Source organism: Heloderma suspectum, chromosome 14, assembly GCF_057233095.1.
Source record: "Heloderma suspectum isolate Gila_16-S chromosome 14, 16-S_ref, whole genome shotgun sequence".
Classification (NCBI taxonomy): Eukaryota; Metazoa; Chordata; class Lepidosauria; order Squamata; family Helodermatidae; genus Heloderma; species Heloderma suspectum.
The window spans coordinates 4,265,637-4,287,982 of NC_139471.1; the positions used below are offsets into that span (position 1 = coordinate 4,265,637).

The 22,346-nt window shown below is 48.0% G+C and overlaps 1 protein-coding gene across 1 annotated transcript in view; it reads right to left on the bottom strand.

Moving 5' to 3' along the window:
• The window catches only part of PKN3 (protein kinase N3), a gene marked incomplete at its 5' end in the record, with an annotated part of 40,151 nt that overhangs the window by 14,417 nt on the left and 3,388 nt on the right, over positions 1–22,346 (bottom strand). The window contains 12 exons of the mRNA XM_084821289.1: positions 207–274; positions 407–518; positions 1,949–2,171; positions 3,165–3,240; positions 5,135–5,278; positions 6,676–6,785; positions 7,943–8,134; positions 9,112–9,310; positions 11,115–11,263; positions 12,464–12,593; positions 14,024–14,175; positions 15,091–15,373. Of these exons, the coding sequence (XP_084677415.1) occupies positions 207–274; positions 407–518; positions 1,949–2,171; positions 3,165–3,240; positions 5,135–5,278; positions 6,676–6,785; positions 7,943–8,134; positions 9,112–9,310; positions 11,115–11,263; positions 12,464–12,593; positions 14,024–14,175; positions 15,091–15,373 (1,838 nt within the window). The remainder of the gene's footprint in view (positions 1–206; positions 275–406; positions 519–1,948; positions 2,172–3,164; positions 3,241–5,134; positions 5,279–6,675; positions 6,786–7,942; positions 8,135–9,111; positions 9,311–11,114; positions 11,264–12,463; positions 12,594–14,023; positions 14,176–15,090; positions 15,374–22,346) is intronic.

Below are 22,346 nucleotides of genomic sequence, written 5' to 3' on the forward strand. Positions count from 1 at the left end.
GGCAGCCATTTTGTGAGAGCACCCACAACACGCTATCAAAATTCCAAATGTGCCCTCCGATCCAGGAAGGCTGGGTTCCCCTGGTGTAAGGATGCCAACAAGGTAACGTGAAACACTTTTGAATACTGCACAGCACTGTTTAAAAGGATGAAGTTGATGAAGATGAACCCAATAGTTCCGCTCACCTCTCCTAATTTGCTACTCACCTGGCAGCATCCTGGCTCGCCTCTTGTGAGCTATGAGTCCGTTCATCTACGTGCAGCCTTTCTGGATTCTAAAAGTGGAAAAAGGGAGAGAGGGGAGATCTCATGATGACAAGCGGGGCTGTTGAAGTCCCACAGAAGATGCCCCGGCCGCCACCTTGGAGACCCCAGATACGACACCATGCCGCCCCCTGGAACCTTACCCCAGGGTCCACAGGAGTCCGCGGCGGCTTTTTGGGAGAAGACTCGAGAAAGAGGCGGGGCGGCTTGGGAGGGGGCTCGGCGTCAAAGCTCAGCTTAACTGCTGGGAAGTTGCTGCATTTGGGGAAACGTCTTTTTAGAAACGGTCTTTCTCTCTTAAGTTCTTCTGGCAGACATCGCATGTTGGATACAGGGCAAGAAATATGTGGGGAGGGGGATCGGAGCTCGGTGGCAGAACCCTGCTTTGCACGCAGAGAGCCCAAGAGCTCAGCGGCCGGCGGCTCCAGGGAGGGCTGGAAAAGGGCCTTGCTTGGAACCCTGGCGAACCGCAGGCAAAGAGCCGGTACTATTCTAAGTGGACCAACGGACCACATAAAGCAACTTCCTGTGTTCCTAGATACGCAGGCCTCTGTGTCTCTGCTCCTCTTGTTATCAATTATTACTAATTACTAATAATCACTGTTAATAATTATCAGTGATTATCAATTAGTTATGGTAGTTAGTTATTGTAATTAGTTATTATCAGCTATCATTATCAGTTATTGTTATCAGTTAGTTATTATCAGTTACCGTTGTCAGTTACCACTGTCAATTATTATTAGTTATCATTATGAATTAGTTATCGCAATTAGTTGTCGTAACTAGTTATTATCAATTATCATTATCAGTTATCATTATTATCAGTTATTATCAGTTATCGTTGTCAGTTACTGTTGTCAGGTATCATTGTAGATTAGTTATTATCAGTTAGTTATTATCAATCAATTAGTATTAGTTATCATTGTCAGTTATTGTTATGAATTAGTTATTATCAATGAGTTATTATCCATTAATTATTACCAGTTATTACTGTCAGTTATTGTTATGAATTAGTTATTATCAATTAGTTATCAGTTATTGTTATGAATTAGTTATTATCAATTAGTTATTATCGGTTATTGTTGTCAGTTACTGTTGTCAGTTATTGTTATCAGTAATCCTTATTAGTTAGTGACAGTAATTATTACATATTCTTATTTATATTTCTATACCACCCACTAGCCAAAGCTCTCTGGGCGGTTCCCAACAATTTAAATCCTAAAAAAGCATAACATGAGACAACAGAGCACAAAACCTGCTTTTAAAATTTCAAACAGAATCAAACCAGACAAAAAGCCAGCAGCAGGGTCAAGACCTAAAGACACAAGAAATAATGCATCTAAAAGCAAAATTGAAGGACTTAAAAAGCCAGGGAAAAGAAAAAGGACTTTGCCTGGCACTGAAAAGACCGCAGCGTAGGCCCCAGGCAAGCCTCTCTGGGCAGGGCATTCTACAACAGAGGTGCCACCACTGAAAAGGCCCTTTCCTCAGTAGCCCCCCACCATGCTCCATTAGGCAGGCATACCTTTCTTTTCTTTCCACCAGGAAATGTCTTATGGCTATTTTAGTTCTATACCCCCCACCAGATTTGCATATCATGCTAAAGGAAGGGCGGGGGGGGGGGGGACAACACAGTAATCAACCCAGCATGCTGGCACTTATAACACAATATACACGTGGCTTACCTGGCCCCTGTAGCCCCAGAATCAAGTTGACTCTGGGAAGGGGCCGCAGGGCTGTTGTCTGCACACATGGAAACCCGAAGCGGGGGGCTCAACGTGTTCAGGGAGCTGCAGGGGGGCAGGAGGCTCAGCATCAGGCGCCCCCAGGCCGCAACGTTGATATTCATCTGAGAGGCACGGAGGAACTCTTTCCCTGCAGAAAACCAAACCTCAGCAGCTGCGGAGGCTTTTTAAACACGGGCTCTTTAATGCATCAGTCAAATGGTTTATGGGTGTCACTGCCATTTTAGCTGTTTTATTGAGTTATTTATTACATTTATATCCCATCTTTTTCCCTCTTCCAAGGAGCCCAACACAGTCCTCCTAATTCTCCATTTTATTCTTACAACAACCCTGCGAGGTGGGTTGGGCTGAGAGCCAGAGACTGGCCCAAAGTCACCCAGTGAGCTTCATGGCCGAGCGGGGACTAGAACCCGGGTCTCCCCAGTCCAACACCCTAGCCACTACACCGCACTGGCTTTTATGGGGTGGCAGTTTAGTGGGTAATTGCTGCAGCTCTTTTACATTTTGCATGCTTTGGTTTTGTTGTAAGTTGCTGAGAGTCTTTTTTTGAGAAAGATGTCGAAGAAATATCATCATCACCACCACCACCACAACACCGGGAGCCAGTGTTAAAAGAAAACTTGTCCCAGAACCGAAGTCCGAGGCAGAGCTAGGGTTTGAGCTCCAAAGCACAAAGGCACTCTTTGAAGCCCAAATCAAAATGGTGCTGGAGGGAGGCACTTTGCCAGCCTCCCAGTTAATTTTTGTTGACATTAAAAAAAAATCTGAAGAAATAAAATAAAACTCAGGAGAGGCAGGGAGCCTGGCGGGCCCCAAGAGAGGCATCTGCAGGCACATCGGTCCCCGCAAATGCCACGTTGGGGACACCTGGTGCTCTCAAAACTCCCGTGCCAGTGCACATTGCAGGGGGCGATTGCAAGTGGGCCAAGAAGCCATTTCCCGAGAGAAGCTTCTCCGCCATTGTGGGCGCTTCTCATTGAGGGGCCCACAATACGGTTCCGAGGAAGCGCTGGCTTCGTTGTGGTCTTCGTTGTAAAGCAGCTGTTCAGTCTTGCAAAGAAGGGGGGAAAGATGCTGTGATGCCCCCCTCAGGAACGTAAACCATTGATGCACAGGATTCCCTGTCGGCGTGGTTCTCTGCTCCCAGCTCCCTTACCTTTTTGTTTGGGGAAAATGCGTTTCTGCCGCTGCAGCTTGGACCGCGTCTCCAGGACAGGGTTGCTGAAAGTTACCTGCAGAAGAAGGGTGTGGGGGAAGAAAGATGACTCCTTCAAAATGGCAGATCTCCTTGGGGGAAACACCAGTGGCGGAGCTCACAGGCAAGGGAGAGTACATGCTTTGTATCCAGACAGTCTTGGTTTCATCTTTGGTGTTTCCAGGTAAAGCTGGAAAAGACCCCTGTCTAAAACTCCAAAGTGCAGCTGCCACTCACCACAGAACAGGGGGTGCAGAACCATACTGAGACGGGGGGCTGAATTTTATTCATGCTGGTTTGTTTCTTACATTTCCATGCCACCCAACAACCAAGCTCTCTGGGCGGTTCACAACAATTGCCCCACACTAGCCGCTCTGCGGGTCAGAAGATGTCAGTGGGCAACTCCAGGGGGCTCTTGTCAGGCCTGGGGTGTGGGCCCTTGGCCGACCCTAAGCACCAGTCCCGAGCCCCTGCTGCGCTCTCCAAACTCTTCTAAACCACAGTCCTGTTTATTTCTTTGTGGTAAGCAGCTGCTGCAGACAAAAGGAACTCATCATCTTTGGGAAGCAAGCACCAGTCTTTTTCGCTAGTGGGTTGCTCTTAACCTGGTGGTTTTATTGTGGTGTGGTTACATGTTGGATACACCAGATTCCTGTAAATTAATACAAGGTTGTTTGATTTCTCTACATGTTTCGGAATTTAGGAAGGAGCACACTTCTCCCCATTTTCTGCATTCAGCTACCACCCGCGTGACGAGGTTTACAGAGTTTGTATAGAAAATATTTACTGTTACATTTATTTTTTATTAGTTTACACTGATTTGATTATTTGAGCAAGGAATATAATCCCAGGTATTTCTAAATTTGTTAATTTTGCTTTACAGCTTCCATGTCGAAAGTTTAACATCATGGAAATGTTGTTTTAGCAAGGGCTGCAATTACTGTTTCTATTTTTCCCACTGATGAGGACCAGTTGGGCAAAATGAGTTTGGGACACAGGCATAGTATATTTGTGCAGACTTTTTGATTTGGAAATCAGCGTTGCAACTATGTACATGTGATCTATTGCTGGACTGCTCATCAAAACTTTGGGCAGTGTCCAATGTTAGTCCTACTTAGAGTAGATCTATGGGTTAGTCATGATATTTCACACAAATATCAGTATTTATATTAAAATTTTGATATACTTTTAACATGCATAATTCTTATTCTTATTAACATTTCTATACCGCCCCATATAACATTTCTATACCGCTCCAGAGGCGGTTTACACAAGTTAAAACATTCAAATACAGTACACAGACTTTAAAAGCCATTTACATAAAAGCACGCAGACAATATACACAAACCACATATAACTAAAAACAACTTTCAACAGTCAGTCATAACTAAAGACACATCCTGGACCAATTAAAAACTCATAATGTGCTGCCAAATGCCTGGGAAAAGAGATGGGCCTTAACCTGGCGCTGAAACGATAACAGTGTTGGTATCAGGCGGGCCTTATCGGGGAGCTTGTTCCACAGATGGGGAGCCACCAGCGAGAAGGCCCTCTCCCTCGTGCTGCCTTCCGAGCTTCCCTCAGAGGAGGGACCTGGAGGAGGACCTTAGATGCTGAACGTAGTATATGGGTCGGTTCATTTCGGGACAGACACACAGTCCCAAGCCTATTTTGTTTGGTTGTTTGTTAGTGGTTAAGGACAGAGCCATTTTACTGGGGTTGGCTATAGGTGTTCACCATAGTACAGGCCGTGCCAAGAGGTGCCAACAGGACATGGCTTAAACCCAGATGGGATGGACGCAATCAGTGCGTCCAACTCCAACAGCTGCATAGCTTTGCTTGACGCCTTTCCTGTATCCAACAAAGGGCTACTCCATCCCTTGCGAAGCCAGATGTGTTTGCTAGTTTAAAAAAATAAATAGAACGATTACCTCAGCAAAGAGCATCCCTTGGGGTTCAAGGGAGATGTGTATGCTGTGGCGTTCGTTATCGAGGAAATCGTCCAGGCGGAGGAACTTTACCGCACACAGCCCTCGCCAGTCGTGCCAATAAATGGAAATTTCTAGCTCTCGGGACTGCAAAGAAAGGGACCGGAAGAATATTAGAGCTTTTATGCCTGGGGTGTCCAACATCTTGCCCAAGGGTAACTACGTCCCCACAGACACCTCTCCCGGCACCCGCCAGTGCCAACTTAATTTGGGCTCCAAAGAGCGGTTCTCTGCCTCGCACTTGGATTCTCAGACCAGCGGCTTTGCTGTTTACCCCCAGCATTTGCTTTCTGAGGTACAAGGGTTCTTTGAACAGCCACGCCCACCACAGCAGCTATTTTATTTTATTTTATTTGTATTTTAAAAAAAATATTGTATTAGTTTTCCGAAACAAGATTATACAAGCCAACAGAAAAATAGATAGATAGATACACATTGGATTTAATCCTACTTATTGATAGAGAGTAGTACATTTAACTTTGGTGTGTATTTTTCCCTTTACCTTACATATCAAGATATAGGTGGAATCTATAGGCTGCTGGAAGTTTTGCTTTATAGTTCTTCACCATAACAGATTGCATTTAGTTTCTTTTCCATAGCCTAAGGAAGAGCTTTGACAAATACCGCTGGGTATGTCCCTCATTAGTATCTAAAATTAAATCCTGCCATATCTTATACAAGGCAGATGTTTTGCCTTTGGCTAGTTTCAGTTAGGACATCCATTTTCTGCCATGGCTGTTTGCCACAGCTCCGTATACCACGATTTCAGCGTTAGAAGTTCTGCAGTTTGCCAACTCTTTACTGCGACTCTTCAAGCTGCCATCAGCATGAATGCAATTAAGTCTTTCGATGTCACTTTTGCGTTTTATTCTTCCCATGTTGTCAACAGGGCCAATGCTGATGTACCATGCATGGCTTGACAGCAGCCATTTTATGAGCTGCGTCTGAGGCAGCCATCTTCTGAGAGCGCCCACGACATGCTCTCAAGATGCCGCAGCAATGGCGCTCTTTGTTTTAGCTGGGACGCCGACATCATCCCTCACCCTCTCTTGGACTTCCCTGTTCTCTCGGAGCTTTGCTGCAATCCTTACAGTCCCTGGAATTTTCAGTCCCCAGCAACAATGCAACGTTCCTTGTTGTAATGCAAAGTATTTTGTGGGCAGCACCGTCTTGAATCGACAGTGAAGGGCGCAATGCCAGAGGGGGAATGCTGGGAGTTGCAGGACTTTTCTCTGTCTCAACATGCGAGGACTGCGCCCTAAGTTCCATTAGCTTTACCAAAGATCTGCTCCTGGTGGAGATGAAAACTACTAGAACTAGTTTGATGATCTGGATCTGCCTGTAATTTTTGGACTCTCCTTGGGGACGTGGTTCCGGGGATTGTCATGAGGAGCAACTGCACTTCAAAACGTACCGCTGTTTTTTGTGAAAAGGAGATCAAAGAGTCCACGGTTCTAGGATCCTAGAAAGACACACACACTTACCCGATCCAATTCGACGATAAACGTTTGGTCCCAGGAGTGGCTTCGGATGGGTCCCCAGTTCGTCTGGCCAACCACCTTGTTGTCTACTTTGAGCACGGCAAGGACTTCACCTGCACCATGGGAGAAAAGGCAGGCGACACCGTAGATCTTGCAAGGGCCAGGGTACATACTCAGACACTGATGGGGGAGACCCCCCACGATCAATCCCCTAAGGACCTGAAATACCCCAGGTAGAGTAAGGCATGATGCAACAAAGCCCACCAGAAATTCTATCCTCCAGCAGTGCCAGCTGATGCATCCCACTTATGGCCTACATCAGGGTCTGCCAGTGTGGCGTGCTGGTTAGAGTGTTGGGCTGGGAGACCCAGGTTCTAATCCCCACTTGGCCATGAAGCTTACTGTGTGACCTGGTTCTCAGGAGATGACAGTCCGTCGTGGGTTAATTTTGCCTTTGAGGAGCCGTGGCATGTGCCGGCCACCATTACGAATAGGCATGCCCCGACCAGGGGTTGCCATGGCTCGGCGTGACACGCGAAGCCGGCTGGTGGGGAGATTTGAGGGTTGAACAACCCGTGCATAATCCACGGTTTGTTTTAGGCTCCTCAAGGGTAAATTAGCTCACAATGGGCTGTCGGGTCGTGCAAAGCGGCCCAGTGAGTTTGGCCTGGTCCCTGGCTCTCAGCATAACCTACCTCACAGGGTTGTTGTGAGGATAAAATAGAGAGGAGGAGGAGGAGTTTGTAAGCTACACAGCAAGAGGGGAAAAGGTAGGATACAAACGTACAAAGAAGAAGAAAGAAGAGGAGGAGGAGGAGGAAAAAGACACTGGAAAACACCCATCCCACAATTCTTCTGGGAGTCACATTGAGTCTTTTTTTTTTTTAGAAAGGCATTTAAGAAATGTATATTACAATGATAACAATAATGCATTTATTTATTATCTGTTTATGTAAACTACTAATAAACCATGTGATATCGTAAGATCTCTAAGGATAATAACAACAACCGCAACATTAATAATGATTTGTTGTGAACCACCCAGAGAGCTTCGGCTATTGGGCAGTATAGATTTGTAATAACTAACTAAATTTATTAGTACTATTGTTGTTGTTGTCTTGTATACAGCCCAGAGAGCTTTAGCAAATGGGCATTAAGAAATGTAATATCTATCTATTGATCGATCGTGAGGTAATTATGACGATGATTCATCTCCCCAACTCCCAAAACACCTCGAACAAGGAACCCAACAGCCGATCCTGCCACTCACTGCACAGTTCCGCATTCCGGAAGTGTTTCCCGGCAGCGCCACGGCTGTGAACGCTGACGCCAACCCACGTTTGGGTCAAGGGCTTCAAGTCGCCGGGGCTTCCATAGAAGGGCGTTGCACTGGCCACTCGGGAACGGCCGGGGACCCTTTCCAGGAGATCCTGACAGCCTATCAACCGCACTTCCAGCATGCCTGAGGAGGGTTGACATCATCAGAGAAGGAGAGGAAACACAAGCAGGGAAACTTTTCAGCAAAGCATACAGAATAATTCGGTACGAGAGCCCAGCTCTCCAGCTAGCACAAGGGCGCAGAACTGCTTTCAACTTGAGGGCCGCATTCCATTCCAGAGAAGCCCTCGGGGGCCACGTTCCAGAAGAACTAGGAGGGATACAAAACCTACCAGCCTATTGTAGCTCAGAGGTCTTCCTGCCAGTAGCCATGCCTTAGGAGAGGCATAAATAAATATTTATTTTTTAAAAATATTTCTTGGCTACCTTTACTGGGCAGTTTGCAGCGATAAAACCCATAAAACCGGTAGGATATTCAGAGCAATAAAAACACAATAAAGACACTAAGCACACAATAAAACCGCCATATAACCAGCAACAAAACTCGGCAAATCAACACAGCAACAAAAGCAGCAATGATATGAGGAGACAGTCAGAGTAAAATCATGGCCTTCTAAAAAGCCCGGAACGATGGAGCAGGATGGATTCCCAATGGCAAATTATTCCAGGGTTGTGGAGGCTGGTGGCTCCAATTTCAGTGAGGCTGTGAATCCATTCTGGGTTTCAGTCAGAACCAGCCAGAATTCTAAAGGAGCTATCCAAGGTGCTGAGCCCTCTACCAGAGTTCTGGCTGGTTCTGACTGAAACCCAGGACGGATTCACAGCCCCACAGAAATCAGAGCCACCAGCCTCCACTGGTGGGGCCCCTGCAGAGAAGGCCCTCTCATGCACGGTCGCTCACCTGACTGCTCTCACTGGTGGGCAAACGAGGAGGGCCTTTCAACTTTTCTTAATGCAGGGGTGGTGGGAAACTGCACAAATGCCAGGAAACCACCAAATCATTGGTAGTTGGGGGAAAGGGGGTGGGGCAATTTGTGGAACCCAGGCGGCTGCACCCTTCGGTACAGGCACTAAGCCTAAACTGAGCTAAGTCAAGGTTACCTGTAAGAGCTGTGGGCTTGATCCAAGAGGTGAGCGGCGGCCCACTCCCAGGCCGCGCACCCAGAGAGAAAGTCTTCACTATCTCCTGCTTGACGAGTGCCCGCTTCGGGTGACCGGGGGAGAGCTGGCCAAGAAGGTCTTCGAGGGAGAGCCGGAGCAAGTCAACCTTCTGCGAGGATTCTTGAAGGCAGGCCTGCGCCTGTAACACAAGAAGGGAAGATGCTTGGTCCGAGGGAAGGCCTGAACCACAAGTGCAGAAATTCAGGCCCATGGGCCAAGTATGGCCCTCCAGGGGTCCCCAAAGGGCCACGCCCCCTTCCTGGCCCCACCCCATTCCCACCGGACCACCGGTGGTTTCCTGGTTTCTGTGCAGTCTTTTCCCCATTCCCAAAGATCGAAATGCCTCTCTTAAGGCTTCCTTACAGGCAGTAAGAGCTTCAAGCTTAAACAGGCTGGTAGTTTTGGTAGCTTAGCCCCGCCCTGTTTTGCCTTTGGCCACACCCACCACTGGAATGTGGCCCCCAAGAGGTCCTCCGCTATGGAATTCGGCCTTCTGGCTGAAAGGGGTTCTGCACTGTTGCTCTAATTTCGCTCTAATTCAGCTTCCTCCAACCTGGTGCCTGCCAGATGTCTTGGACTACATCGCTCATCATCCATGACCATCGGCTCAGCTGGCTCGGGATTATGGGAGTTTATTTATTTACTCTATTCAAAACATTTGCATGCCGCCCTGTACGGTTAAGATCTCAGGGCAGCGTACAGATAAAATCAATTTGAACAGTATAAAACAATAAATAATTTAAAGAGCCAAAAGCATACTAAACCATTAAACACTAATCTTGGCACCCATCTTCTGCAGTGGCGCAGGGGTAAATACAGGCACTCAGCATGACAGTCTCCAATCACGCTCCCCATGGAGAGGCTGAAAACTGCAGGCAGCTGGGTTGATCCGGATCAACAAACCAGTCCTAGCCATTTTCATCTCCACCAGAAGCAGGTCTTTGGTAAAGCGAAGGGGGCCTTCGTTTTATTATTTATTTATTTATTGAAAACATTTGAGAGCTTCGGCTATCGGGCAGTATAGAAATGTAACAAATCAATAAATAAGTGTGTATCCCGCCCTATATCACTAAGATCTCAGGGCAGCGTACAGATAAAATAAATTTAAACAGCATGCCCATTCGAAACCGAAAATACTTTGTATTGCAACGTGGAACAGTATGTCGTTGCTTGGAAAATTAATTCCCCCCACAGCTACAGTGAGGATCGCAGCTAAACTCAGAGGGAACGGGGAAGTCTGAGCGGGGTGGCAGAGGACATCAGCGTCCCTACTAAGAAAAAAGTCCCGCGCTGCGTCCCTGCGAGCCCTGGTTCCGCTACACCACTGCAGCTTGGCCCGTCACATACACGGAACCAGGGGATTCTTTTCCCAGCACCACAGAGAAGCATTTCATATCAGAGCCAACAAACCAATTCTAGCTGTTTTCATCTCTAGCGGGAGCAGGTCTCTGGTAAAGCGAAGGGGTCTGAATTGCCCATTCGAGCCGGAACCGCCCCAAAATACTTTGCATGACAACAGCGAGTGACATCTGGTTGCCGGGGAACCTCATGTCCTCCCAGCTATGGTGGGAGTTGCAGCTGAGCTCAGAGGAAACACAGAAGTCTGATGGGGCTGGCAGATGATGAGGACGATTACCACTATTATGATCATTTCTTACATTTCTATCCTGGGCCATAGCTGAAGCCCTTTGGGAGGTTTACGAAGATTGAAGACCATTACAAGTACAGGATACAGGGTTTAAAAACCATTGGCATCGAACCACGCAAACAGACAGAGACAGCGCGTATCTAAGAACAACGTTGAGCAAGGCGGCAGTGAGCCTGCTAATAAAAAAAAGTCCTGGCGCTTCATCACTACGAGGGCGAGGCCTAGGCAGGACTACCTTAAATGGCCCACCCTGGCCGTAGAGACCCGCTGCTGGTGCCCTGGCCCTCCTGCCTACCTCAGCCAACATTCTCCTGTCCTGCAGCCGTCGGCTGCCAAGCAGTTTCACCACGTTCTTGGCCCCTTCGGCCACCGCGGCTTCGATGTGCAGGCGATGCCGCAGCTCTTCGAGGCGGAGGTCCAAGAGACTGATCGGGCCTCCGTTTCCTACGGAGGAGATGGCACACTTGAATCGCGGGGGGCGGGAGGGGGGAATGGTCTTATAGTGGACCGCCTGCAGCTTCGCAAACAAACTGTGGGAGGGTGGAGTTCCCCACTGAGTTCCCCACTGGGACATCTTATTCAGCACCCTCAGAATCTTGCTTGAGTTTTTATTTCAGTAAAAAAGCACATTCCCAGGCCTTATTGCAGGGGTGGTGAACCTGTGGGCCAGATTCCACTTTGGAGAAGCTCTCGGGGGCTGCATGCCAGGGGTGGGCGGGGCCAAGGGCAAAAGTGGCATGGCCCAAAATACCAGCCTATTTGAGCTTAAAGCACTTGCTGCTGGCGACTCAGCCTTAGGAGAGGGGCATTTTTTCAAATGGGTTGGGGGAGGATGCACCAAAGCTGGGAAACCACCAAAGGGTGGTTGGAAGGAAGGAGTGTGGGCGTGGGAAGGGGGCGTGGCTCTCCAGGGAATCCTGGAGGGCCAGACTGGGACCCCAGCAAGGCCTGAGTCAGCTACATCAACGGTTGTGCTTTGCTGTTTCTCATGACTAGCAGAAATAAAAACAATTCTGCAAAGGAATGACGTATCTGCAAATTGATTGAAATGCATACTCATCAGACTCCTTTCCCTGTGCTCCCTCATCATGGAATTTGACTGGAGAATTCCAATTTCTTACGTGCACAGCTTGGCCCGTAAGAATGTAAGGAGAGCCCCGTTGGATCAGACCGAGGGTCCATCTGGTGCAGCATTCTGTTCACACAGTTGCCAACCAGCTGTCGGCCAGGAACCCACAAGCAGGACAGCAGTGCAACTGCACCCTCCCGCCCATGTTCCCCAGCGACTGGTGCAGAGGCATACTGCCTCTGACACTGGAGGCAGCACATAGCCATCAGGACTAGTAGCCATTGTTAGCCTCCTCCTCCAGGAATTTTTCTAACCTCCTTTTAAAGCCATCCAAGTTGGTGGCCATCACTACGTCTTGTGGTAGTGAATTCCATAGTTTGACCCCGCGCGGTGTGACGAAGTCCCTCCTTTGACCTGTGCTGAATCTCCCACCCATCAGCTTCATGGGATGACCCCGCTGGATTCTAGCATTATGAGAGAGGGAGGAAAGTGTCTCCCTCTCCGCTTTCTCCACACCAGGCATCATTTCGCACACCTCTGACCCGTGGCCCAGCCCATGCCACAGCAACCCATACCTGGCGGGTCCCCTGCATCACCTCTGCCACCTATGGATTGAGACACCTTCACGATTTGCATGCGGATCAACTCGATCTTGGTCTTGCTGTCCTGGAGCATCTGCTGAGCTGCGGCCAGCAGCTTCCGTTCCTGGGAAGCAGAGAGGGGGAGGGCGGGGAGGGCGGGAGGGGGGCCCAATTATGCAGAGGACTCAAGAACAGGATCTGAGCCTCAGTAGTATCGCGATCGAGTCTGAAGTGCAGGAGCTCACCATGACCATCGCCATCGCCTCGCCCCCAAGGGGAGTCCAAGATTGTCGATCCGTATCAACAAACCAGTTGCAGCCGTTTTCATCTCCACCAGCAGCAGGTCTTTGGTCAAGCGAATGGCTCTTCATTGCCCATTCCAGACCAGCCACCCCAAAATACTTTGCAGTACAACAGGGAACAACAGATTGTTTCTGGGAAAGTTCATTTCCCCCCACAGCTCCTGCAAGTGCGGGGACCAACAACTTTCCTTTGCATTCCTCTGCCCCGGCTTCCATTCTCAAGGCCAAAATAGACATTCCTTTAAATCCAGGCATGGCAGCTACATCTCCCCCCGCCACATTTTTACTCTAGAGTAAGCACAGGGCCCTCAATCTAGATCTAGTAATTTATTTAATTATGTATTTATTAAAATATTTCGTGGCTGCCTTTTAAGGCAGAAGCCCTCCAAAGGCGGCTTACAACAATAAAATGCATAAAAACAGTTAAAATATGAAAAGCAATAAAAACGTAAACACAATAAAATAGCAATAAAAACAACAATAAAACCAGCAGCAGCAACAATGATAATAACGGCAACAGCAGCAATAATGGGCCTTTAACCCTTCCCCTCCCCACTATGGACCTGATCCGGATCAGAAGGAGCAGGCCTGCAATTTCTATTCCAAAATGTTGATCCATTCGCTTTATGGATCACTATTTTGCAACACAAAGTGCAGACGTGGGGAGGGTGGAGGTGATCTGGATTAAGTCCCCTGTGGCAGGGAAGGGTTAAAGCCCCCTACTCCCGACACTAGGGTCTTGATCCATATCAGGTCCAATGCACCTACTCTAGAGTAAAACAAAAATTAAAAAGCAGATACATCTTTAAAGTAATGTCTATCCCCCCCACTCCACCCCCGGATGCAATGGAGACTGGCTTCTTCTTTCAATGCATCGATTTTATTTATTTGCAATATTTATATACCACTCCACATCAAAGATTTTGGAGCGGTGAACAACAAGATAAAAAAAACACACCCCATAATTAAAACAATTAAAACATTTGAAAAGAACAGATTCTTTTTCTGTGGGTAAAATTTCTATTTTACCCCAATCTTGTCAACTCTAACGTTTATAGTGGGCAGGCGGGCGGGCAGATCAACATCTCAAAAGGCACTGATTGGCGGACCTGGTCTAAAGGGCAGAAACAAGATCACATCCCAGCTAAAAACGAGCAAAAGCCTGCCTTTAAACAAAACCGTTGTAGAGATCTTGGGAATATTTGTGATTCAATGCAAGCTCTCCCTCCTGGGGGGCCTTTCCCAAGCTCACCTTTGCCGTGTTGGAATACATCTGGATCATGTTCTCCGCTCCCTGTTTCACCTTCGTCTCGATGTGAAGCTGTTTCTTCAGTGCCTCAATCCTCCTCAGCACCGGGTTCGAGTTCTTTTCCCGCAGGTGGGGCTCAGGCAATGCACCACCATCTATAATGACAGAAGGGCAGCCCTGTGGGAGCAGGTGAAGGGGCCGCCTGTTCCAGAATCCCTTTGCCCACAGTTCCAACTTGATACCTCTGGGAAGCCACAAGCAGTGAGCCAAGGAACGATCCCTCCTCCATTTGTCCCCCGGAAGCCGGTATGCAGACGTATGCTGCCTCTGGAGCAGGGGTGCAGAACTCAGGCTTGGGGGCCAAATCCAGGCCACCCGGAAGGCAAATCCAGCCCACCCAGGTTGCAAATCTGACCACACACCTTTCACTTTGCCCCCATCACCTTTCACTGGGCCTTTCCCCAGCTTTAATGCAGTTTATTCCGCATTCTCAGAGGCTGAAATTTATATTTATGTATTTATTTCATTTCTATACCGCCCAATAGCTGAAGCTCTCTGGAAATGCCTCCCCTAAGGCTGAGTTACTGGCAGTAAGCGCTCAAACCCAAAATACGCTGGTGTTTTGGCCCTGCCCACTTTTGCCTCTGGCCCCGCCTACCCCAGAATGCAGCCCCCAAGAGCTTCCTTGAAATGGAATGCAGCCCTCAGGCTGAAAGAGGTTCAACACCCCTGCTCTGCAGCTTCCACTCAGCCCTGGTGGCAAGGATGCATTTGCGCTGTAATGTTAACCGGATTATAAACCAATCCCACTGTCGTCATGCCTTCCCCCTGCAAGGAATTCTGGGAACTGTATTTATTTATACCCCACCGTTCTTCCATCATGGAACTCAAGGTGGCTGCATGTGGTTCCCAGGGGATCTCCCCTCCACCACTGACCAGACCCAGACCTGCTTAGCTTCAGCACGGTGCCTGCCTCAGGTGCCTTCAGACCAGGCTCTGGGACCTGTATGGGGGGGGGGGGGATTTTGCCCTGTTTTGCGAGAGGCAAATGTTTCAGTTTAAAGCCTCACCTGCCTTGCCGCCCTCTGTCTCCATGGCCACAATTCGGGCATTGAGTTCCCAGAGCTCCCAGTGCAGCTGCTCCAGTTTGCGGCTGGACGATTTCAGGATGTTCTCCACGTGTACCAGGTTCTTTTTGTCAGTGGTCACCCGGCGCAGGTTTTCGGCCCCTTCCTTGATTTTCAGCTCCTTCTGAATGGCCTGGCGAATGCGCTCCTTCTCATTCTCCAGTTTCTGCTGGACCTCCAGATCCATGAAGTCCACCTTATTGTTCCACTGCTGGAGGCAGCTGCCCTACAACCGGTCCAATTCAGAAGAGAGGGTGATCCACGTTGTATAAATCCGCCAGGGAGCAAAAGCAGTCTTTGTGCCACTCGTTTTTTGCTGTTTGTCACTGGATAAGAAACCCAGAAGAGGTTATCACTCCCTCTTAATGGCAAACTCAAGTGATGTGGGCCGATGCAAATGGAACCAAAATGGGGCCACTGAGAAGCAAGAGGAAGGCATCGACGTGCTCAGAGGAACCCAAGATTTGCAGGAGTACAAACAAAACTTTAAAACAAGGCCCGAGTTACTGGCAGGAAGAGCTTTCAGCTATAATATGCTGGCATTTTTGGCCCTGCCCCATTTTGGCCCTGCCCCTGCTGCCCACCACGGGAACGCAGTCCCCCGAGAGCATCTCCAAAATGGAATGCGGCCCTCAAGCTCCAAGAAGTTCAACACCCCTGTTATATAGGACGGGCAGACACGTAGACGTCACCACCGTGCTGGGAAGCGTGAAGAACACCACACGAAACACTCTGATAATGGGGATCAAACGAAAGCACCTTAGTTCAGCAGGACTGAAGGCCATAAGATTTTCTTTTTAAGTTCCTCGTACAGTAGCACACCAGATCCAACTATCTCTGGCAAGACCCTAATTTTTTGGTACCTGTATAACCCACTGGTATATTTCTCTTTAAGAATTCTGAGTGGGAATATTCCTGCAAATGCTCAGTAAAGGAGTGGCCACCATTTTACTCGGTTACCAAAATGCAGTGTGGAAGAAGTTGGCTTTCTGCTCCCTGTAAGATCCTGAACCCTTGAGGGAGGTTTCCTTTTGATTTTTTTTTAAGTGGCATGATTTTTTTTACAAACACTAAGAGTTTGTTGTTTGTTATGTTCTTTTATACTGTATAAAGGGCTGTTTACAAAGTTGTTCCTGTGTTGCTGGACCCATTTTGAGAAGATTGCTGCACAGCTGGAGTGAACTGAGCAGAGACTGTTTTCTTTCTCTGGCCAGCAGAAAAAGCAAGCTTCAGAGAGAAGTTTTATTTATATTTTTGTTGTGGACTCAAGCTGAAAGACAGAAATTTGGGAGGGCTGTGCTCTGTTTTATTCTTTTGGCGATAAGTGTATTGTTATGCATGTAAAATTATTACATGTGCATTATTATTGTTTTTAATTAAGGAATTAAAATGATATATGTTCATTGTCCCTGTACAAGGCCTTTGCTGCGAGTCTCTTTAGAGACCCTGGAGAAAAGTGTTACACCTGGTGAATCACTGCCCCCATTTTTGTCTTATTAAAAATGTGTCTGTGGCACTTGCTGGTGTTGCTGCATCCCGGGGATCGCTCCCTCCTGCTGTCTCTAAACCGGAGTGGGCAGCTGGCAGCCTTGGGTGAAATTTTGAAAGCCCCTCCGCAAGCGATCAGTTCAGATCTGCAGAAACTGAACTGCGGCAGCCAGGAGAAAGGGGGCATAACCATCAGGGGAACTATGGAAGGCTGGGTTGGGAAGCCCAAGCAGGCTGGATTTGGCCCATGGTCCTGAGGTTCAACAGACTCTACTAACAGGAAGTTCATCCTGTCCAGGCCCCACGCCCCTTTAGCCATCTTTTCGCTGAACAAGATTCCCCAAACTCTTTAATGATATTGTCAGTGGGCCAGTGAATCCGCTCCAGGTTTCATTCAGAACCATTCCAATCCAGGTGCACCTTGGAGAGCTCCTTTAGAGTTCTGACTGACACCCGGAGTGGATTCACCAGCCCACTGACATCGGAGCCCCCAGCCTCCACTGAATGCTGTTTGTAAGCCCCCCTGGGAATATGACTGACAGGCGTAATAAAGATACCCATCCTGCATACTGACAGCAGACATATTCTGCATATGTGGATCCTTGTGGGGCCAAAACGGCACCATCCATATGCAGGGGGGAAGAATCAGCCGGCTGGCAGGAAACCCAAGTTTTGTAGGAGTACAAAACATCTGTAGAAAAAATAACACCCCCCCCCCCAAACAGCCCCATGAGGATTGAGTGTGCTCAGTGGATATGGAATGCTAAGTGACTCGGGGGGGGGATCAGAAAATCATGGCCGGGGTTCTCAACCTTTGGGGGCAGGTGGAATTTTGAGGGAGTGTCGTGGGTGCACTCGCAAAATGGCTGCCATGGTGGCTCACCCGTAAAATGGCTGCCATGGCCAGTCACAAAACATTTATTCCCCAGGAGGCAAACTGGTGAGACCAAAAGAAAAAAGTCACTAATCCAAGAACTTAAGTCTGAGGTAGAGGTCTGAGTTCCAAAACACAAAACCCACTTTGTTGAACCCAAATAAAAATGGCGCTGGAGGGACGCACTTCGTTTTGCAGCATAGCCTCCCAGTCAATGTGTTTAAGTAAAAGAAAACCTTAGAAATAAAATTAAAACCGGGAATGGCAGGGAGCCCCGCCGGCACCAAGAGAGATGTCTTGTTGGAGACCCCCAGAACGGAGTACCCTGGCAAAGGGCTGGCCGGCATCTTGAATTGGAGCGTTCCATGCTGCAGCATTTTCTGGCAGGCTCCACTTGCTTTGGGCTTCATGTCTCAGAAAAGGAAGAAAGAAAACTGGGGCGCAAAAGCAGCCTAGCCAGGAAATCTGTGAAGAATTCACGCCCCTCAAAAAGGTTCAGCTGAGAAGAACCGGAAATCAGACACAGTCGCTCCCATTGAATATCCTGGATGGAGGAAGTTCTCGCCCGATGACTAAGAAGACGGGGAATTCAGCCAAAGGCCCAGAGCGGGAAAAATCAAAGATTTCGGCTGCAGAAAAACAATTGCCGAGCCTCAAACATTTGAGCTAAATATTAACGCAGGGCAGGACAAATTCAGGGAGCTCTGTTTGCCCAGCATGCAAAAGCAGAACAAAGAACAGGCCAGTTTGCAAAAGGATATTTTAGAAGGAATTACTGGGGTGTGAGATTTAGGGTCAAATTCATACTGTTCTTCTCCCCCCAACACACACACAATTTCCCTGCTCCCAGCGGTGCTTGGGGATCAAGCTCCCAGGACACAAATTGCCATAAAAACAGCATATGCAAATTTAGAAATCATGATTAGGATTTCTTTAAATTTCACAGGAGACGACAGCCACTGAAGTTTGCATCCAAATAATCTCAAATCAAACAAATAGTTTAGTTCATTTGCACCCACCAATTCTGGTCATCCGAAATCCTCTTCAATTGCACCTAACTGGCATTCTCTTATCCTCTCCAAGGTTTTCTCCCTTTCCCTCCTGGAGGAAAGTTGCCCAGACTGCATTTATTTATTGATTTGTACCCCGCCTTTCTACCAAGAAAAATGGGACTCCAGGTGGCTTACAACCATAAAGGAAGCTTGATCAAAACAATAATAAAACAAACGCACCAAATCACAACTAAAAGCCCAACACTAACAGAATAAAAAGAACAGCCAAGCCAACAGACTTGCTTACACACCAAAGCTTGAATAAAAAGGTATTTGCCTGCGGGCAGAAAGACAGCAGAGAGGGAGCAAACCTAGCCTCCCTCGGCAGGGAGTTCCACAGCCAGGGAGCTGCCACTGAGAAGGCCCTGTCTTGCATCCGTGCAATTAAGCATAGACAGATAGTGTCCACTGGCACCAATGGAAGATTTTATTCTAAGCTGAATTGCTATGTGGTGGGATTTTTGTGTTGGGGGGTCACAGCATGGAAAAAGGGGAAGGCTAATGCCTCCCAACTGAGACCCTCCCCCGCAAGCTCAGAAATAAATTCTCATTTGACGCTGATGGAAGATTATTTAAGGAGCTTAATTACAATGTAGGGGGATTTGGGGGTTCCAGCACGGGGGGAGTAGGAGGTTAAATCTTCCCTCCCCAGTTGCAATCCCTCTTGAGAATTGCCCCCTTGTGGCAAGCTAAGAAAGGAGCCTTCCATTGGCATGGACACAGCACTCTGGGGTAGGGCCGGTGCCAAGGCTCAGCATGGTCGGGCAGCTGCTGAGGACCCATGCCCCAGCAGGGGCCTGGTGACCAGGGCCCCTTGGACTTGCTCCCCCTCTTCTCCACTGCAACCTGCTTGCTCACCTGCCTCTTGCTCCGGCCCAGACAGCGGCGGTGGTGAGGAGGAGGAGCAGGAGACGCTGTGGGCTCCCTGGCTCTCAAGCAAGCAGGGGGTAGCAGTGATGAGATAGAGGAGGAGGACAAGAGCAGCTGGTGACAATGGCGGTGAGAAGGCAGACTCAATGAAGGTGTTCCTTGGCGGTGTCATGCCCAAGGATCCTCTAAAACCTGGCAAAAGCACGGTTGGGGAATAGATTTGGGGCCCAGGGAAATAGATTTGGGGCTCAGCCATAACAACGCCACCCGCTCCCAAAGGACAGTGATAGTAAATTCAAACAATGGCAGCAAAGAAACAAGGATGAAACCATTCATCACTCCACTTTTCCTTCTTAAAGAGAAATGGAGAATGGATCAGATCCTACCCAAAGCACACGCTGAAACTCATTTAATGGGCATTCCCTCTAGTTCTGTGATGGGAAGGAGGAGGGAACACTAACAGAGAAACCACAACCCCCAGGATTCTTTGCTGGGAGCTATTTCAGTGAAACTGGCATAAAACGCGATGTAGACTGCCTACTGGGATAAGCCAACCGACACACCTCTTTGAGACCTTTTTAACCTCCCAGGCACAATATCATAATTCGTCACTCTACTAGAGACAGTGTGGTGTAGCGGTGAGGGTATCAGACTGGGGAGACCCAAGTTCGAATCCCAACTCAGCTAGGAAGCTCTTTTCTCTGTTCTTTGTGCTTCAGCCTAACCTGCCTCACAGGGTTGTTGTGCGGTTAAAACAGAAGTGGTGGGGAGGTGGTCCTCTTGTGTTCCTTGAAGGAAAGGCAAGATTACAATCTAATAAATGTATTATACAGACCCCCTCACACAACATATACAAAAAACGTGTTGGGAGAGTTGTGGGGAGAAATCAGGGAATTGTATTGAAACTCCTTATTAAAAAAAAGCCTGAAAAATCAGAAACAAACTTTTAATTACAAAACAAAAGGGGGAGGAAGGTAAAATGGAGGGGAAAGGAGGAGGAGGAGGAGGAGGAGGAGGAGGAGAAGAAGAAGAAGAAGAAGGAGGAGAAAGATAAGGGGAGAGGGAAAATAGAAGTTTAGCCCTTTAAGTTCTACCAATTTCAATGGGACAGTGGGCCATTCAAATTAATTGGATATTAGGAGTACTTAAATTTTGTCTCGACTTTTCCCCAGAATGTTCCCAGAAATGTTTCTCGAGTAAGAAACTTTCAAAATAAAAATCCCAAGCTATCCTAGCAGTGAGGGGAAGATAATGCAGAAGAGGCAAAGATTAAATCAAAGGAGAGGTTGTGCAAAGGGAGAACCTCTAAACAAAGTAAGGACATTTCCGAACAGGAGCAAATAAACAAGCATACAAAGCTTCTACCAGCCAAAAACACAAGCAACTTGCCATTAACCTCGGCCCCGTCTCCTAATTATATTTTAGCTTTTCCAAAGCTAATTAGCAAGATTTATTCTCTTTGTGTTCTAGGAACGTGCAGCCCACACAGGAGCAACTCCAACATAAATTGGCAGTTTTCCCATTCATAGAACCATTCTAGCTGTGAACGCGGTACTTTTCTAACCACCAAATCTCCCAGGTTGCTAGTCCTCATGAGCTGTAGAAATATTCACAGAAATATAAGCTAACTGTTAATCAAGGGCGAGATAATGGAAAGTAAAAACAGGGCAACCAGGCATGCTGAAACATGAAAGAGTGGCAAGAGCGTTGGACTGGGAGCTGGGAGATCTGGGTTCTAGTCCCCACTCGGCCATGGAAGCTCACTGGGTGACTTTGGGCCAGTCACACACTCTCAGCCCAACCCACCTCACAGGGTTGTTGTTGTGAGGATAAAATGGAGAGGAGGAGGATAACGTAAGCCGCCTTGGGTTCCTTGCAAGAGGAATAAAGGTGGGATATAAATGCAATAATAAATAAATAAAATAAATAAAGAACCCAATAGAAAAAAATCTAGATACAAATCATAAGTAACCAGTGGGGGGGGGGGAGACAAAGCCATTAATTGCATCCTGTTAAACAAACAGGAAAAAGTCACAAATGGGAGGAGTATTTCTTTATGGCAGCTGGGCATCCCAGTCAAATCCAAACTCAGAGCAAACAAAGGATTTTTAGTTTCTCCATAGAGGAACTCAAGGGGTATAAAATGCAAATCTGAAATTCTTGTTGAAAAATTTGTCTACAGTGCTGTTCTGTACATGCTTGCACAGAGCTAGGTACCAATAAGTTCGGTGAGGTTGATGACCTCATATCTGCGTTTTGGACTGCAGCCTTCAGTGTTAATAACAAAGAAATCTTGTGGCACCTTGAAGACTAACACATTTAGGGCGCAATCCTATGGGGATAGGCGGCCGCCTATCCTATGCAGGGCAGGAGAAGCATGGAGCGGATCATTCCCTCCACGTTTCTCCTGCCCTGCATTTGCAGCTAGACAGCCGATTACTGCTGTTTAGCCGCGGGAAGGCAGTGCAGGGGAGGCGGCTGCCGGACAACACATAGGGTGCGTCATACGGACATTTCCGCCTTCCCCACCCTGGAACGCCCACCGGAATGCCCCATTTTGGCCGCTCTGTGCTCCTCTTCCGAGCGTGGTGCGCGGGGCGGTTCTGCACCGCCTGCAAAGCCACGTGGAAGGGGGGGAAGGTTGGTTCCCGGAAACCCACATATCCTATGGCACACTGACTAGAGACCATAGGATTGCTTCCTAATTCTGGTAATTGCTTTCAGTAGAGATAAAGGATTTTTTGGATTCGGATCCCCCCTTCCGAGTTCAGAAAGAGCACTCCAACCTCAGAATGGAGAGTTGGAGCTCCAATCCTCCTCCACCGTCTCCTTGCAGCTGGTGCAGAAACCATGCTGGTTGCTCTCTGAGGTTGGAAAAGCGACCTTGGAGGAGGAGGAAAGGGGGAATTCCGGTG